Source organism: Oryx dammah, unplaced genomic scaffold (assembly GCF_014754425.2).
Source record: "Oryx dammah isolate SB20612 unplaced genomic scaffold, SCBI_Odam_1.1 HiC_scaffold_8, whole genome shotgun sequence".
Taxonomy (NCBI): Eukaryota; Metazoa; Chordata; class Mammalia; order Artiodactyla; family Bovidae; genus Oryx; species Oryx dammah.
Window position 1 is genome coordinate 41,699,221 of NW_024070192.1, and position 18,189 is coordinate 41,717,409.

General features: G+C 49.0%; 1 protein-coding gene across 2 annotated transcripts; it reads right to left on the reverse strand.

Annotated features, from left to right (window-relative positions):
* Positions 1-1,954: 1,954 nt before the first annotated feature.
* On the reverse strand, positions 1,955-16,105 carry PIPOX (pipecolic acid and sarcosine oxidase). Of its 2 annotated transcripts, XM_040243893.1 has the most exons (8): positions 15,828-16,105; positions 14,163-14,311; positions 6,238-6,451; positions 5,773-5,955; positions 5,064-5,216; positions 4,507-4,665; positions 3,847-3,922; positions 1,955-3,552 (listed from the first exon to the last, which is right to left on the reverse strand). In XM_040243893.1, the coding sequence occupies exons 1-8, from the start codon at positions 15,939-15,941 to the stop codon at positions 3,422-3,424; spliced, it is 1,179 nt and encodes a 392-aa protein (XP_040099827.1). In that variant the 5' UTR covers positions 15,942-16,105; the 3' UTR covers positions 1,955-3,421. The 2 variants fall into 2 exon arrangements, with proteins under 2 accessions (XP_040099827.1, XP_040099826.1); XM_040243892.1 differs by having other exon boundaries at positions 5,773-6,451.
* Between the last annotated feature and the right edge of the window lie 2,084 nt (positions 16,106-18,189).

Consider the following 18,189-nt stretch of genomic DNA (forward strand, 5'->3'; position numbering starts at 1 on the left):
TTCTCTGTCACCAGCAAGCTGAATAAGACTAGATATTTTGGAAGGGGAGCTGCAGCAGCTGGCTGGGGGAGGAGGGTGGCCCTGAGAAAAGCAGAGGCAGGGGGAGTGGAGGGCAGCCGTGGAACAAGAAGGAGAGAGAGAGCCCCAGCATCCTTTCTCCCCAACTTTGCCGGCTGGGGAGTTGGCAGGATCTTACCCTGATCCCTGTCTGTACCTCATTTCTCTCTTAGTAATAACACAATACCTTGCTTTACAATTCACCATGTGCTCTTACAGACATCCTGGTATCTGCCTGGCGCATTCCCTCTCCTCCAAGTCTGCTCAATGAGTCTCACTCTGACCACCATCCAAAAGGGCAACCCTTCCCCCAGCATTCTCTGTCTTCCCCACTCTGCTCTGCTTTTCCCCCAACACATTTGTCACCATCTAATGTACAATACAATTTATTTATACGTATTATTTACATAGGCTTCCCAGGAGGCTCAGTGGTAAAAGAATCCGCCTGCCAATGCCAGAGATGTAAGAGACATGGGTTCGATCCGTGGATGGGGAAGATCCCCTGGAGAAGGAAATGGCAACCCACTCCCATATCCTTGCCTAGAACATTCAATGGACAGAAGGGCCTGGAGGGCTATAGTCCATGGAGTCGCAAAGTGTTGCACATGACTGAGCGAGAGCACAAGCACGAAAGCATTAGCTACATGTCTTCTCCTCACTGGGCTGTAAACACCCCAAGAGTAGAGATTGGCATAGATTGTTTTATTCATAGGTACATCGACCATGTCTAGCATAGTGCCTGGCACAGAACAGAAGCCGCAAATATTTGTGCGTGGAATGAATGACCTTATTTGATCCTCACACACTCCTTTAGAGTTGGTCAGTATTGTTATCCCCGTTTTAAGCATTTTTATTTATTATCTTATTTTTGGTCGTGCTGGGTCTCCGTTGCTGTGTGGGTGAAGCTGTGGTGAGTGGGGGCTGCTCTTGCGGTGCGTGGAGTTCTCATGGCAGCAGTCTCTCTTGTCGCCGAGCACATGCTCTTGGCACACAGGCTTCAGTAGTTGAAGCACATGGGCTCTAGAGCAGGGGCTGGGTAGTTGTGGCACACGGCCTTAGTTGCCTCCATAGCATGCGGAATCTTCCTGGACCAGGGATCAAACCCTTGTCTCCTGCACTGGCAGGTAGATTCTTATCCACAGGACCACCAGAGAAGGCCCCCAGTTTTTAAAATTGTGGTAAAAGATACATAACATATAATATACTATCTTAACCTTTTTTTTTTTAAGTATTTATTTGGCTGCATCAGGTCTTAGCTGAGGCATGCAGAATCTTTTAGTTGCCACATGCAAACTCTTAGTTGTGGCAAGCAGTATGTAGTTCCCTGACCAAGGATCGAACCCAGGCCTCCTGCACTGGCAAGCTTGGAGTCTTAGCCACTGGACCACTAGGGAAGTCCCCCATCTTAACCATGTTAAGTGTACAGTTGAGTGGCATTTAAATACATTCACTGTCTTATACAAACATCACCATCATCCATCTCCAGAACTTTTTCATCTTCCCAAACTGAAGTTCTGTGCCCATTAAACAATAACTCCTTATTCCTCTCTCCAGCCCCTGGCAACCACCTTTCCACCTTCTGTTTCTGTTAATTTGACTACTCTAAGTAGTTCAGAAGTTTCCCAAGAGGTACTAGTGGTAAAGAACCCACCTGCCAATGCAGGAGACACGAGAGACTTGTGTTTGATCTCTGGATTAAAAAGATCCCCTAAAGGAGGGCATGGCAACCCACTCCAGTATTCTTGCATGGACAATCCCATGGACAGGGGAGCCTGGTGGGCTACAGTCCATAGAGTCACAGAGTCAGACATGACTGAAGTGACCGAGCGCACGCGCGCACACACACACACACACACACACACACGTAGCTTGCACAAGTGGAATCATACAGTACTTGTCCTTTTATGTCTGGATGATTTTATTCAGCTTTATGTCTTCAAGGTTGATCCATGAGATGTAATATCATTCCCATTTTACAGATATGATTATCCTCCCCCACCTTTTAGAGGCTGTGGTTCAGGAAACCAAGTGAGAGCACCCAAAAAGCAGAGTTGGAAAGGTGTTCCATTCCAACTGGCTAGCTTTTATAATTCCCAGGAGAAATCAGCATTAATCCATGTGCCTAGGCCTATACGGCAATTGAAGAGTAATTTCCTCTGTGTTGTTTTTCCTTTGAGAATATTTTTACTCTTATTCTCATTTCCCACTCCTCCCCGCTCAGGGATTCCTCTGAAGATTTCCACCCCACCCAGTCCCAGTTTTGTTTTTTTTTCTCCCCAGAACACGTTAACTCCTATTCTTTTGGGTCCTAGGGGCCCCTGTCTGGAGATCCTTCTGCTTTGGTTTCATCAGAATGCGCTCAGCCTTCCTTGAGTCTCTGTTTACACCTTTCACCCCTCCACCCACCCTGGGGCAGTTATGAGCCTGTTTCCTTCCAAAGCAATTAGTGCAAGGAGGCCAGCCGACTCGGTGTTAATGCTGTTTCATTAAGTGGGAGCAATCCTAATGATAATAAAATGGCACATTTAACATTCAAACATTGAACAGGGTTTCTGAGCGAGTGTGTCTCTCTCTTCCTTTCTGGTAGAACAGCTCCATCTTCATAAAGACCTGACAATATACCTTAATGAGAGGCTAGGGAGCTGAGCGTCTTTATGAGAGGATGAGAACCAGACAAAGAATCCAGGGAAAGAGGGTGTGGTGCACTGAGGGGATAAAGACCCTAAGGAGTCCTGGGGTAATGGATTCTGTGGTGCTAATTCAGACAATTAAATTCTGTAAGAAATAAGGTCACATGGAAAATAAAGCCCGCCACAGGCTTTCATGCAAGGCAGTCATTTACTTATCTGTTTGTTCAACACATTTTTTTTTTCTCAACAAACATTTACTGTGTACCCACCACAAGCCACATTTTGTGGGGGTTCGTGATAGAGGATGGCTCTAGTTTTATGAAAAGGAGCTCCAAGGGCATGAATGGTCTACAGACCATCTTGTTTACCCTCCCCTAGGCAACTTTTTGTCAGATCTATCTGAAATTCAACAAATGCGCCAGTGAAGAGAATTTTAACAGTTGCTTTGGTCTCCTGAGCCAGTCCTTATGCCCCTTCCTTACTGAGACATCCACCTCCAAGGTCCTTGGCACTCTGTGATTATAGAATATCTGATTGAACTGAAGCAAAAAAGTGGTATGTGATTGGGGAGCTGGACAGAGAAAGAAGGTACATTTAATCAGCTGGTGTTTATGGGGGACTGAAGAGAGGCAGGAGAAAAGGATAGCCTCCCACAGCCTCTTTCTTCCTCTTAGATGTCTTTCCCAGCTTTATTTCCAACTCCTGGGCACAGAAGGAAAGCTGCTGGCCAGGGGTCAAAGGTGGGCTTTGCCCAGGCTGGGAAAGCGGCTGATTCGAAAAGGTGTCAAGTCATAGGATGGCGTTAATTTCATGCTTAATTCGTACAAGATCTTCCCCACAACGGGGGACAACTTGAACCCATGCCCTAGGGAAAGGAGAACAGGTGGTCAGGCATCCTCATAGACAGGGGCTGGGCTCCCTGGAAGTCCCCTACACAGTCCCCAGACAGGGCTAACATTCCCACTGGTCGCACCCCAAAGGCAGAAGGTGCCTCCCACCATGAGCACCCCTTATTCTCTGACAGCCCCGTTCAGCCCCCTTATACACTCACAATCTGGACTTTGGCCCTTCTCTTATCAGCTTAAAGCATGAAAAACACCATTCTGCCTTGCACTGAGGTCAGCTTTAAGGCACCCCATCTTCCCTCGCTCAGGCTCACCAGAGAATCCAGCACCAATGACAATGTTGTCGTACTTTGGGTGTCTATCAAGAACGAAGTGCCCATCGGGGGTGTTCTAGAAAGAAACAATCACACCCGTGTCCTTTGAGGACAGAAGGAGGAAGAGCTGCAGGCTCAGAAGGGAGGAGACTTGGCTGGATTTCTTTCCAGAAAGAATGGGAACAGCACACAGGCGTGCTTTCTGCATGCCAGTGCCCTGGGGTACGCAGGTCTTTCTCATTTGTCCATCTGTCTCTTCTCATACAGAGCTATGAACACAGTAGGTGCTCAGTTAATGTGTGTAAACTAACTTCAGCCAAGATGCCTCGGGCCCTGGTGACATCTGTCTCTTCTCTTTGTCCCCAAGGCCTGCTCAACTAGAACATCTTGCCAAAAACTCTTTTAGAGTTCTTCTGGGAAACATAGTGAAGGACTGCCAGACATAAGCCTAGTTTCCTAATGAAAAGGAATATGAATAACCTCTAATGGGCCCTCTCGGGTGGAGGCAAGCCGACCCTCAGAAATGAGCTCATTTGTTTCAAGTCACATGCTATGTCAGGGGTCAGGCCGAGTCTGGCCCAAGCTGCGCAAGGCCGGCCTGCCCCATCACCCTGCTCCCAGGGCCGCGGGAGGGCCTGGCCCGGCTGCCCCCACACTTACCGTGTACATGCAGTGCTCCATCACAGCAGGCTCAGGCTGCAGGTCAGGTAAGTGATCTCTGACAAAACCGCTCAGGATGTGGACATCTTGGATGTTTGAGAAAGCTGCCGGGCAGTCCCGCTCCTCGGGATCTGCATTGTTGCCGTGGTGATAGCAGACCTGGCTCCCAATCAGAGCAGTTTGAGCTGGGAGGGCCGGCTTCCTGCGCACCACCCCCAGCCCGGCAGGAGATGGTGGGGGGCAGGTTGTACACAGGAGGCACCCAGCCATCACCCCAGCCATCACCCCAGCCTTCGCCAATCCTGCCAGATGCTTTTTGTTGCCATACAAGGTTGCCTAGCTGTCCGTTCCCCGGCTAACCCTCTGTTTGCAAAGGAAGGGCTCCCTTTGCTGGGCCCCAGGACAGCTGGGAGTCTCGTGTGGCACATACTGAATAGTGAAGTTGGTTCCTGCTGCTGCTCACTGGGGTCTGAGGGAGCTCATTGAGAGGGAAGTTAGGGTAGTCACCCCAAATCTGCGTGGGACCCTGTTAGCCTTCTCTGGACCTCTCCCCTCACCTTCATCAGCCCTGGGTACTCTCTGGAGGGCAGCCCGTAGATGTGGTGAGGAGCCAGGCTTAAGCCCAGGTCCATGAAGCATGGAAAGGCCTGGGACACACTGTAGCTTCCAGCAACCTTCTCTTGCCAGTAACACACATTGATCCGCAGGGTCTTGGAGCAGGAAGAGAAAGTGGGAAATGAAAAGGAGAACATTCTGGGGTCCTCCAGATGCCCTGCTCAACTCACCCATCTTTGTTTCACTCAGTTCTCGTGTCATTTTCATGTGATATTGTGTTGTGTGTGTGCATGCTAAGTTGGTTCAGTCATGTCCGACTCTTTGCGACCCCACGGACCATAGCCCCCCAGGATTCTCTGTCCATGGGATTCTCCAGGCAAGAATACTGGAGTGGGTTGCCATTTCCTTCCCTAGGGAATCTTCCCGACCCAGGGATCGAACCCACATCTCCTGAGTCTCCTGCATTGGTAGGCTGATTCTTTACCACTGTGCCACCTGGGAAGTCCCAAGGCCTTTATATATATATCATTTAATTTAATTCTCCAACAGCCCTAGTCCCCATTTTACAAGCTATAAAATTGAGGTTCAGTGAGGTGAATGAACTTGCCCAAAGTCATCCACTAACACGTGGCAGGTGGAAGATTCAAGCTCAAGTCCCTCTAGGTCCAACTTTTCTTAAACGCCACCTCCCAGGCTTCTAGTTCCCCCTACCTGGAGAGGTAGCTCAGCTCCCAAGGGACGGAGGAGCCGGTTGGTCCAAGGACCTGCCGTGATGATCAAGCTCTCGGCTTGGTAGCTCCTGGAGGTAGTTTTCACCGTGACTGGCAGCCCTGGTTTTATCTCCACTACCTTCTCTCCATCATGCACTATGCCACCTAGCTTTCGAATTGCATCCTGAAAGGGCAGGAACAGGGAAGGAAGAATCAGTTTTATATGTGGTTCACCCTGGTGGACAAAGAATCCTTCACTAAGGGCAGAAAAGAGTGGGCAGGCTCTAGACCTCTCACCCATATTGTCCAGGCCTAATAGAATATCTAAAATCGCCCTGCCCCCACAGTCAAGACTAGAACCAGCAGGGCAAAGGCGCTCCTCTGGCCAGGGGTCAGGGGATGGCTGATGGGGACCCAGGATGCCCAGAGCAGGAGCTGTGTGGCCCCTAACGATCCACCATGTCACCTGGAGGGCTCTGAGCGCCTTGTCGGCATAGAGAACTCCTCCGGATGCCTCCAAGAGCCCCACTTCTCCCCTGGCCAACCAGATATTGGGGAAACGTTGCTTCAGTTCCTCAGATGAAAGACACTGGTGCTCCACTCCCTGCCTCGACAAAGTAGCCTGGATTGTCTTTAATTCTGGATTCTCCTTCATTCCCAGCAGCAGTAGTCCAGTCTGCCTGTTAAAAAGAAAAAAAGACCCCTACGTGAGAGTTTGCATCTGGGCCCTTCCTTCTCTGTCATTCTTCAGCAAGGGTCCAGGGCCAGGCATCAGGGAAGTCCTGGCCTCACATTCAGAAAACAGGCAGAGACATCTCTGTTCTGTTGTGAGAGTCCCAGTATTGAGCTGGTATCCAGCACATCCCTCAGTCTGATCTTGGCTGTCACTATTGGTTTGCTTGTCCCTCCATCTTCCCTCCTCAGGATCCACCCTGTCCTTGAGGACAGAGATCCTAAGTCCTCTTTTATCACCACACCTATAAAGTGGTAAAGGTTGAATGAATCTGGTAAGATTAATTCCCCTCCCTCCAGTTCCCTGACCCTACTCACTGTTTTGACCTCTGTTCTTCAGAGATCAAGGGGACAACAGAGGATGAGATGGTTGGATGGCATCACTGACTCAATGGACTTGAGTTTGAGCAAGCTCTGGGAGATGGTGAAGGACAGGGAAGCCTGGTGTGCTGCAGTCCATGGGGTCTCAAAGAGTTGGACACAACTGAGCGACTGAACAACAACTTTATTTCTTTTCCCTTCCCCAACCCCTTGCTGTTTCTTTTCGCTGTCCCTTTTCCGTGGCATATCATGTTTTATCCCTTCCTGTGTGTCTATATCTTGGTTCCTCCTCAAGCTGCTTGTTTTGTGGAAAGGATCCTAAGTTGGGAGTTCTGGCTCTAGGTCCAGCCCTGGCCTCCTCTCTGTGTCCTTGCTCTGATTGCTCGCTGAGCCAACCCCCAGATTCCAACAGTCATGTAATGCATGACTGTTGGACTATTAGAGGTTTCATATCAGAGAGGGTATAGAAATGGCCTGGATCTTTTTTTTTTTTTTTTTGGCTTGTCACAATCCCTGGGGGTTGCCATTCCCATTTGGTGGGCAGGGGCCAGCGATATTAAACCTGGAATGTTCAGGAAAATCCCACCCAAATGCCAATAGTGCCCTCATGCAGAAACCCCAGTAGATAGCCTCTTAGGGCTCCAGGAATTGATTCAGTGATTTGGTGATTGTGTTTCTCCCTGTGCATCTCTGTATGCTTCTTACTCTGAGTGAAAGCCGTTTCTGTTTAATGCTTTCCACCTCTCTGTCACCAGAGATCAGAGCTGCCTTTTTGTGGAAACTGATAAAAACAATAGAAGGGTCACTTTGGCCCTCGGGACCAGTCCTGTAGTCCCTCTTGGTTCCAGCAGCCACAGTGACAAGCATCAGCCTGATACATCCCCCAGGTACCGTATATAAAGCTCGTAATAGCCTATAATGGAGTCTCATGGATATTACATGCTTCCAAATCCCACATTATCTGGTTGGGGGGATTAAAGAGAAGATTGCGAGGGGGTAGGGACACAGCAGGCCCTGGGGCCGGTGTCAGTACACAGAGCCTCGCAGCGTGCCCAATCCATTTGCCATGGCCCCCGCCTACTCAGCATCCACCACTGATGAGAAAGCGCTGAGCGCCTCTGCCTCTTCAAAGCTGGGCAGAGGAAAGATGCTTGTAGAAATCCCCACCTGTCAGCAGACAGTCCTTTTCCTGTGGCCCCAGAAGGACTTCAGATTGGGTTTCAGGCAATGAAAACTTGCCTAGTAAACTCCTTGGTCAACAAGAAAAGGAAGTCACCCAAGCTTACGTTCTTGAGCCCTTTGTACCCCATGAAGCTGTGGCTGGCTACAATTCTGCTTAAGTCCTGGCTTCATTCTCACCTGAACAGTCATAATATCAGATCCCTGACCCGGAAATTCCCAAGCAGCATATTTTAACCTCTGCCTGCAACATACCAGCCTTGGTCTCTCGTATATTCTGAGATTTACTTTCCCTTCATTTTACCCTCTTTTTCTTCCTCCCTTCTTTCCTTCCTTTCTTCTTTCCTTCCTTCCTTCCTTGAAATAAGAACTCCTCTTACAGGAATGTACTGCATGGAGGAAATGAACTCATGCCAAGGCAACGGGCAAATCTGTCAAATTATGAAATGCTGAGTGATGTTCTAATTCCCAAGCCGTCCTGTGGTGGCTGAAGCGGGAGCACCCCATCCCTAGGAGTAATCAGCGAGCTGATTCTGCCGGTGAATGTAATTGTGCCGATTGTAATCATTTTGCTCCAGCTCTCTGCCTCTGTGGCATTTATTTCTTAGCCCAGATATTGATCTAACAGTGGGAAATTTTCCGTCTGAATTTGCGGTGCCGGACCCTCCCCTAGTCCGAAGATGCGTTTGGGAAATTCTCATTTTCCGTGGATCACAGCTGAGCTATTTGGCCCGAGGGAAACCATGCACTGCTGGAGAAATGCCTTGGATTGGAGAGAGATTTTTTGACCATTATGAGCAAATCGGAAATAAATGTAAAACACTGCCTGGAAATGCAAAGGCCTGTCATTATGGGAGATAGGTGAGAGTCTCCTGTGGGAAATGTTTAGAGAATTGGAAATCAGTCAATCAAAACCGGGATTGGAGAACGGGCTTTTTCTCCCCCAGTATGAAGATAGATGACTTCCACGGGCAGATTGAAAATCATTTAAGTGCTTATTTTCTTAATGGCTTTTCCTAGATCCCAATAAACAGTCTGCTCATTCTGCATCAATTTCTCACCCCCATGCTCTGGGCCTCCCTTTCCTCTTTTTCTGCTCAGATCCCAGCTACCAAGTTTTGGGAGGAAGAGGGTGAGAAGGAACAAAGATCTCACAGGCCAAAAAAAAAAAAAAAAGAAAGAAAGACCAGGAAATGAGTAGTCAGGGAGTAGTCAGGGCTGGTCTAGAAAGATGGCAACTTGAAGTGAGGCGGGGTGCCAGGGAACCCTGAAAACAGTTCAGCTCCGAAGTCACAGGACACTATCAACTGAGTGCTGAGAATTTGGTGCTCAACTGTGCCTTCCTCCCAACCCTAGCTGGATCCAGTGCTAGGAAGAGATTCCTCCCAGCAGCCTGTTGACTTCTGTGTGTGTATGTGTGTGTGAGTGTGTGAGTTGCTCAATCATGTCCAACTCTTTGCGACTCCATGGACTGTGACCTGCCAGGATCTGCGCATGGAATTCTCCAGGCAAGAATACTGGAGTGGGTACTCATTCCTTTCTCCAGGGGATCTTCCTGACCCAGGGATCAAACCTGGGTCTCCCGTATTGCAGGCAGATTCTTTACTGCTTGAGCTACCAGCGAAGCCCTTGACTTCTCTGTGGCCCTATTAAAGCCTTAGAGGTGATGGAGGGAGTTGGTGATGAGGGATTTTTACCAGTTACTACAATAGGACAGGAGGCAGGATGGAGCTGGGAGGAATTGGGAGGGGCAGACAGCTCTCCGTGCATCTGCCATCTCCCATTCCAAGCTCCAGCTTCCCCCTCTCTGGGTGAAAAGTACCAGCAAGCCAGCTCTGAGAGTCACCTTGGGGAAGGGACTCCAATAGGACTTGGTAATGGCTGCTGTCTTTGTTGGTTTTTGAGGAGCTCCTGGTGTTTCATCTTCAGCTCAGTGGGCCGAGGTGGAATTGGTTAACAAAGACTGCTCCAGGGAGGGGATGTGGCTGACAAGCCAGACACTTCGCAGACACGGGAAGCAGCAGCTGCGGAGGGGGCCACCAGGTTCTGCCAGCAGCTGTACTGCCTACGGCTGTGATCTTGTCTGATATTGTCAGCTAAGCAGGGGCAGCCCGGGTCAGGAGCTAGATAGTAGGACTCAAAGGGAGAAGGCGGGGGCAGGAAAGAGATGGGCCACAGAGCTGGGATTTGCTCTGGGTATCAGCATCCTGGCTGTACACATCACAAAAGACTCAGACCTTGTGATCTGACACGTGTCGTTGTCTGTTCCCGGAGTATATGCAAATATCCGGAGCCCACCCATATTCAGCATGCCACTGTCACTGGAAGTGGCAGAACAGAATGAAAAGAATTGGACAACCACCTTAACTATCAACTCCTGAAGGCTTTTTTTTTTTCAATCATCATCAAATATCATTAAGTAAATATGTTTGTATCTATCAGTTCAATTGTGATATTGTGCTAGTTCTTCCAGAAGAACTTAGGAGAATAAAAACCACACAGCTGATGAATCATTTAGAAAATCAGAATTAGGAACAAAAGATCAAGGAATCGGAAATTGGAATGGGAAGTATCTGTTCTGCGGCTCCGAGTAAAAGAACTAAATAAACTAGCCTGCCTGGGTAAATTAGGTTGGCCGTAAGAAAGAAATTGTTAATAATAACAACACAACACAATAATAAAACCTAGCACTATAAAGAACTTTAAAGATTTTTCAAAGAACATTCACTTCACTCTTCATTTTCTGTAAGTGGGGCTTTGAAGCATAGAGAGAGTCTTTTTGCGGGGAAAACAGGTAGATAGTCTTTTAAGAGGGGCGAGGATATGTCCTGGCTTCCCCGGTGGCTCAGAGGTTAAAGCGTCTACCTGCAATGTGGGAGACCTGGGTTCGATCCCTGGGTGGGGAAGATCCCCTGGAGAAGGAAATGGCATATCCCATATCCCAGGATATGTCCTGGGCCTCACACGTGGCTCACTGGTAAAGAATCTGCCTGCCAATGCAGGAGACCCAGGTTCAGTCCCTGAGTCAGGAAGATCCCCCGCAGAAGGAAATGGCAACCTACTCCAATACTCTTTGCCTGGGAAATCCCATGGACAGAGGAGCCTGATGGGCTACAGCCCATGGGGTCACAAAGAGTCAGACACGACCGAGGAACTGAGCACATGCGCACACACATAGCAAACTTTTGACCTTGGATAATTTAGGCATGAACTTGTATGGAGACAAGAGATGGACAAGGTAAGTAGTCTGTGGTATTCCCTAAATCAATCAATCTATCAATTCAGTCGCTCAGTCGTGTCTGACTCTTTGTGACCCCATGGACTGCAGTACAACAGGCTTCCTTTCAACTCCCTGAGCTTCCTCAAACTCTTATCCTTTGAGTTGGTGATGCCATCCAACCATCTCATCCTCTGTCATCCCCTAAATCAGGAGCCAGCAAGATATGACCCAGGGGCTGTATCAGGTCTGCCACCTGTTTTTGCCTGGCCCACAGCCAAGATGATTTTCATGTTTTTAAATGGTTGACGAAAAGCAAAAGAATATTTCATGAGCTGAAATTATGTGAGGTTTCCGTGTCCATAAAGTTTTATTGGAACCCAGCCACGGTCATTTGTTTTCGTATTATGGTGGCTCAGATGGTAGAGAATCAGCCTGAAGTGCAGGAGACCCGGGTTCAATCCCAGATCAGGAAGATCCCCTGGAGAAGGGAATGGCAACCCACTCCGGTATTCTTGCCTGGAGAATTCCATGGACAGAGGAGCCTGGCAGACTATGTGGGGTCACAAAGAGTCGGACAGCTCTTAGTGACTTTCACTTTCACTTTATTCGTGGCTGCTTTCACAATGGCAGAGTTGAGGAACTGGCAGAACTGAATCGCTGCAACAGAGACCGTATGGCCTGCAATGCCTGCAAAACTTACTATATGGCCATTCACAGAAAGTTTGCCAAACTCTGCTCTAGACTAAAAGTTGAGTAATTCTGTGAATTTCACTACTGGTTAAGATCTTGACTGGTCAGTAGCAACCCTCTCATAAGTTTGTAGGGAGAAATAAATGAGTTAACATGGATCAAGTACTTTTAGAACAGCCTTAGTTTCCTTTTTATTTTTTTCTGGCTGAACAGCATACAAGATCTTCCCTGACGAGGGATCAAACCTGTGTCCCCTGCATTGGGAGCACAGAGTCTTAGCCATTGGACCCCCAGGGAAGTCCCAGTTTCTTATCATAAGCACTAAAACATGCAGTGACGATGACGATGGTGGTGATTTGTCAGGTACCATTCTAAACCCTTTACATACTTATCCTCACAACAGACCTAGGAAATAGATATTATTACCCCTATTTTGCAGATGAGAAAACTGAGTCTCACAGTGGTTAGACAGCTTGCTCCAAACCACACAGCTAAATATGTCAGAGTGGACTGATATCTAGAGCCAGGCCTGCCTTATTCCAAAGCCCTTCCAAATTCCTGCCTTCCTGCCAAAGAGGGTTGTGAGATTATGAGTCTCCTATCCAACGGCCCCTTTCCCTCTCTCCAGCAGCCCTTACCCTTGATGTCCATGCTTCCTGCATCCCATCTGCCTCCTCCTGCATTTCTTCTCCCCCTTACTCAATGGAGATAGGATGCAGCTGACCCAGAATAACTGGAAGGAACTGCCATGTATTCAAAGGTGCTAGGCATAGTGCCAAGTATTTCATAAGAGTCTCGTTTAATCCCACAAAGCCCTAGAAGAGAAAATGAGGTGCAGAGAGGTACAGAAACTTTTCCAAGGTCACACAGCTGGTAAGAGGTAGAGGACAAAGTCAAATGCAAGCCTGTCTGACTCCAGAGTTGTCTCCCCTCTGAAAGATTCCACTTTCCAAACATCTCTCAGTTGCCTCCTTGTCTTCTGGGATGAAGTGTGCCCTCCAAGGCCTCGGCAGGTCTTTCAGCACAAGATACTCAGCAATATTCACAGATGGCTGACAGAGAGGGGGGTCCTTTTGCCAGGCCACCCCTCAGCAAGACATGCTCCTTTATTTGGGTGCTGGGTGCATTAGCTGCCTCTGGAATCAATCTGTAATTAGTTGCCCTAGCTGTATTTGCATAATGGATTTCACTTTGTTCTTAAGTTAATGGTGTTTTTGCAACAGAACAGTAACCTCTTGGTTCCTGGCCATTAAAATAACTGCCACCCTGTAGGGTAGAGCAGTGGTTCTGTAGGAAGTTCAGTTAAGAGCCATAGAGAAGGTGGGAGGATGATACGATGGGTGGTAAAACTTCTCTTTGCCTCCTGGGTTGTCTGCCTTCTTCCTCATGAGTATTTGAAAGGTCGTGGTTGGGGGATGGATCTTAAGGGTCAGAAAAGACATGGGAGCAACAGGCTCCCAGGGAAATAGCTGCAGGCTCCCTCCATGGCAAGCGGTGCAGCCTGAGGAGCATTTGTTCCCATGGGAGGAGGTATGCAGAGAAAAATGAAATGGATTTATATGGGTTGTTCTAAGGGTGAGGACCCAGCATGAAAAGTTGTGATGCTAGTAGAAACATAAAGAACCAAGCAGAGGGACTTCCCTGGTGGTCCAACGATTGAGAATCCACCTTGCAATCCCGGAGACACGAGTTCGATCCCTGGTTGAGGAACTAAGATCCCACATGCCAGGGAGCAACTAAATCCATGCACCAAAACTACTGAGCCTGCGTGCCTCAACTAGAGAGTCCACGTGCTGCAACGAGCAATGCAAGATCCCGTATAATGCAACTAAGACCCAACACAGCCGAATAAATAATTATTTTTTTAATTAAAAATAATCAAGCAGAGTTCTCCTCCTCTATTTCAATCCCTGCCCCGACAGAGTTTCTGTCAGCTCCACGGAAATGTAGATACACCCTCTAGCTCTGGGCACCTGCCGAGTGTCTTTCCAGCAGCTTTCCCCAAACAACCTCTGCAAGCCTTGGGCACATGGTCTGAACCCAGCCCTGGAACTCAGAGCCTGGCCGGAGCCAGCTGGACCCGTGGCGTGGTGACAGCAAGCAGAATGCTTCCGTGGATCCAACATCTCCGAGACCCTGTGTGTCCCTTGTTGCACATCAAGTGTTCCTGGCACCACCCCCTCTTATGATAAAAGCACCCCCAGGTGCCAAGCCCCAGGATTCAAGGAATTCTCCCCCACCAACCCAACCTGTGTAATTGGGTTCCCGCCTCATGCTCCAGCTGGGCCCACATGGAGTAGCACTCAGCCATCATCTGGGTGTAGAAATCTTCTGGGTACGCCCTTCGGATGATCCGGCTCTGCCCATGGGAGCTTCCTCGGGAGTGCGGGAGAAAGAACTGGAGATGGAGAACAAGAGACAGCTGCAGCTGACACCCCTCCCCTTTAGGAGCCAGCTCATCCTGTGCTGTTAACGAGGAGCGCTTATCCTTCAAATATTTCTCCCTTTACGGCCAAGTACTGACTTGGCTTCAGAAGAGAAGTTCTTCAGTAGCTCTAACTCATGCCTTCTTATTGCTAACATCATTCGCATCCCAAAGTCCCTCTGTGAGTTAGTCTTCAGTCATCCTGTTGCAACCTCCATTTAGACTCTTGGAGAAGCAGAATTAGAAAGATGGTTTGCGATCTTTCTAATCTAGGCTCCTCATTTTATGGACAAGGAAACTGATGCTGACTCTTTCTCTGTAGTTCAGATTGCTCAGGACAAGGGATCTATCTTGGGATTTAACGAGAGACAGAGTGTTTCCTGGGAGGTTGGACCAGGAATCCCTCAGGCTTTGAGAAAACTGATTGATAAATGAAGAAGGTTTCCAACCAATCCAGCTCATTACCAAGAAGAGTAAACCAAAAGCATCCTGGATAGATGCAGGTAGAACGGGAGGGTAGAAACCTTGGGAAGGTGGGCTGGGTGGACCTGCCCTGGGAAGGACCCTGTGGATATACAGGGCCTACCTACATGTGCAGTGGCCAGTAGATTGCACTTCATGGGGTCACTTTTCTATAAGGATAAAAAACAAACCTAAGTCTCATTTCCTGTGTATCAAACAAGGAGACTGCTATTATCCAGAGGTGACAGAAGAAAACAGAAGCCGTGCTGGGTTGCAGGGTAAGGGGCCAGAAATATGCCAGGACAAACCCTACCTCCTGCTGCTAAGTCGCTTCAGTCGTGTCCGACTCTGTGCGACCCCATAGTCGGCAGCCCACCAGGCTCCCCCGTCTCTGGGATTCTCCAGGCAAGAACATTGGAGTGGGTTGCCATTTCCTTCTCCAATGCATGAAAGTGAAAAGTAAAAGTGAAGTCACTCTGTTGTGTCCGACCCTCAGCGACCCCATGGACTGCAGCCTTCCAGGCTCCTCCATCCATGGGATTTTCCAGGCAAGAATACTGGAGTGGGGTGCAATTGCCTTCTCCAACCCTACCTCCTAGGCGGACTAATCAGCCTTTGCCTCCAGGCAGAATTACCTCTGCTTAAGGTTACCCAAAGCAGAACTGATTACTTTTCTGGGTCAGAGCAGCCATTTTGGCACAGAGGATCCTGGGTAGGTAGAAGGTAGAGAATGGGGCCTGGGATACTTTTTGGTCAAGGACAGGATCTGGGAGGCAGCAAAAGGAAGAAATGTGCCTAGAAACCCAAAGCAGGTCTTAGGGAGGGTGGAACTGTCTTTGCATTGTCATGAAACACACCAGACAGCTAAGCTTCACACTGCACAGAATTTGTGATGACCAGGGCCTTTGATTTGTGATGATCAGGTCCTCCACCCCACCGCCTGCTGGCTCCAGAAAACCCTCTGGGGGTTGGGGGGGAGGAGAAAGGGACCGTCCCTGAGGTCAGGAGTGCAGAGGGGACACAGTACCTGCTCCAGCAGGAGGACTTTCTTGCTGTGTTTGGCCAGGTGGTATGCCGTGAAGCAGCCCTGGATGCCTGCCCCGATCACAATGGCGTCATAGAGCTCCCTCTGAGCAGCCATCCTGCCGGCTGAATTAGCCCTACAGCCTCAGAGACCACAGAGACCTCAGCGATCAGAGAGGGCCGGCGGAGGCAGGCTCCAGCCCCAAGGAGGAGCAATAAAGCAAAGTCCAACCTGGTCAGCATTCCCACAGTCCCCTGGGCCCTGGCCTTCGCCCCGCTCCTCCCAACCCCCAAAGCCTGGCACCGGGCTCAGCCCCCACCTCCCCTGCAAAGCAGAGCTGGGGAGTCTGTTGTGAGGTTTAGCCTGGCTCAGCTGCCAGCCTCACCCCTTGCATTCCTCTAGCTTTCTATTCTTGGCTCAATTATTGTCATGCAAATGGACTCCTTCCTATGCCACCTTCCTGTCTCATTATGATCTTTGTCTCAGGACTCCGGCCCTGGAATTTCAATGCCTCCTAGACCCAGCCGGGCACTGGGACTGCTGCCTCCCCCTGCTGTCTTCCCACTCTCCAGCCTGATTTCCTTTGGAGACTCTAGAGGGCCTGGCTAAGAACTTGGCACGATGCCCAGGGTAAGACCCACCTCCCTGGTGGGTGGTGAGGTCAGGGGGTAGGCTCGGGGGCCAATTGGGAGGGCAGGTTTGTGATTATGAAATTATTCTCAGCGTGTCTGACTTGCGTCTTTTAAAAAGGAGAAGGGGAAATGATCCTGAACAAATGGAAAGGACAGAGTAAAAGGAAGAGCTTTCTCTGGAGACACAGAAGGGGACCAGGCACTAGCCTAGGACATGAGGGGCCCTGGAGTGAGGGCTCCCTCTGTGCCAGGCAGTATGCTAAATGCATTTGGGACACAGCCAGGCTGTGTAGGGCCTAATTCTTATATAATTCGGGGGGACTCTTGAAGAAAAGGAAAGGAAAAATTGTGAATACAAAATTAGTTGCTAAGACTTGGAAAGGATCGTGCAATTAAGGAGCCCCGTGGCTGAAGTTTCATTAGCTTCACGGTGAATCAGACTCTGCATGCATTATCTAGTTTAATCCTCACAGCCCTAGATGTAAATATTGATATTTTTATCCCCACTTTTGGCCCATTAAAGATGGCCCCCACTTCTTGGTCACTCTTCCCATCACAGGCTCTGTGACAGCTTGACCCGTAGGATATAGAGGAAGTGACACGGGGACACTTTCCGGCCCAGGCCTTAAACGCAGCTTCTTGGATCCTCCATGTTAGTCCAACCATCCTGTTGGAGAGACCACATGGAGAGGCCGTGAGAGACAGACATAAGAGTGAAGCAATCTTGGGACTTCCCTGCTGGCCTAGTGATTAAAAATCCCCTTGCCAATGCAGGGGACACTGGTTCGATCCTTGGTCCAGGAAGATCCCACATGCCCCAGAGCAGCTACTAAGCCCATGCTCTAGAGCCCGTGCTTTGCAATAAGAGAAGCCACTGCAATGAGAAGCCCAGGCACCACAACTAGAGAAAGCCCACGTGCAGCAACGAAGACCCAGTGCAGCCAAAAACAAATAAATAAATAGTTTCTTTAGAAAATAGTGAAGCAATCTTGGACCTTCCAGCCCACCCTAGCCACCAGTTAAATACCACTGAGTGACCCAATTAATGCCACGTGGAGCATAAGACTCATCTAGCCAAAACCCATCTGAATTCCTGACCTACAAAATCATGAGATAGAATAAAACAGGTTTTTTTGTTTATTTATTTTTGGCTATGCTGGCTCTTCATTACTGTGCTCGGGCCTTTCTCCAGTTGTGGCGAGTGGAGGCTCCTGTCGAATTGCTTGTTGGGTGCCTTCTCTAGAAGGCATTGTGCTTCTCAAGAGCCTGCACTTAGGCTTTAGTAGCTGTGGCATCCAGGCTCTAGAGCACAGACTCAATAGTTGTGGAGTGTGGGCTTGTTTGCTCTGAGGCATAAGGGATCCTTCTGGATCAGGGATCAAACCCGTGTCTCCCTCACTGGCAGGCAGATTCTTTACCACTAAGCCACCAGGGAAGTCCAATAGTTACTGTTTTTAGCCACTAAGGTTTTGGGTAGTTTTTCATGCAGCTATAACTGAAATACCACTTTACAGACAAAGACACAAAGACTCACAGAGACTGTAACTTGCCCAAAGCCTCACACCTGGTAAACAGGGACACTGAGGGGTGAGCCTCGGTGTGTCTGGTACAGAACAGGTTCTTTAAGCACTGTGCTATACCAACGAGTTCAGACTTGTAACGATGATTCTGATTTGAGTATGGCCATGCTACAAGAGGGAGAAAGTAATGGACCAGGACATCCTTGGGACCAT

Excerpts from the sequence above, each read along its gene's own strand:
- PIPOX (XM_040243892.1), bottom strand. The coding sequence starts at position 15,941 with ATGGCTGCTCAGAGGGAGCTCTATGACGCCATTGTGATCGGGGCAGGC. Across the intron at positions 6,452-14,162 it reads GCGGGAACCCAATTACACAG|GCAGACTGGACTACTGCTGC; the intron begins GTTGGGTTGGTG and ends TCTTTTTAACAG. Across the intron at positions 5,217-5,772 it reads GAGCTGAGCTACCTCTCCAG|ACCCTGCGGATCAATGTGTG; the intron begins GTAGGGGGAACT and ends TCCTGCTCCAAG.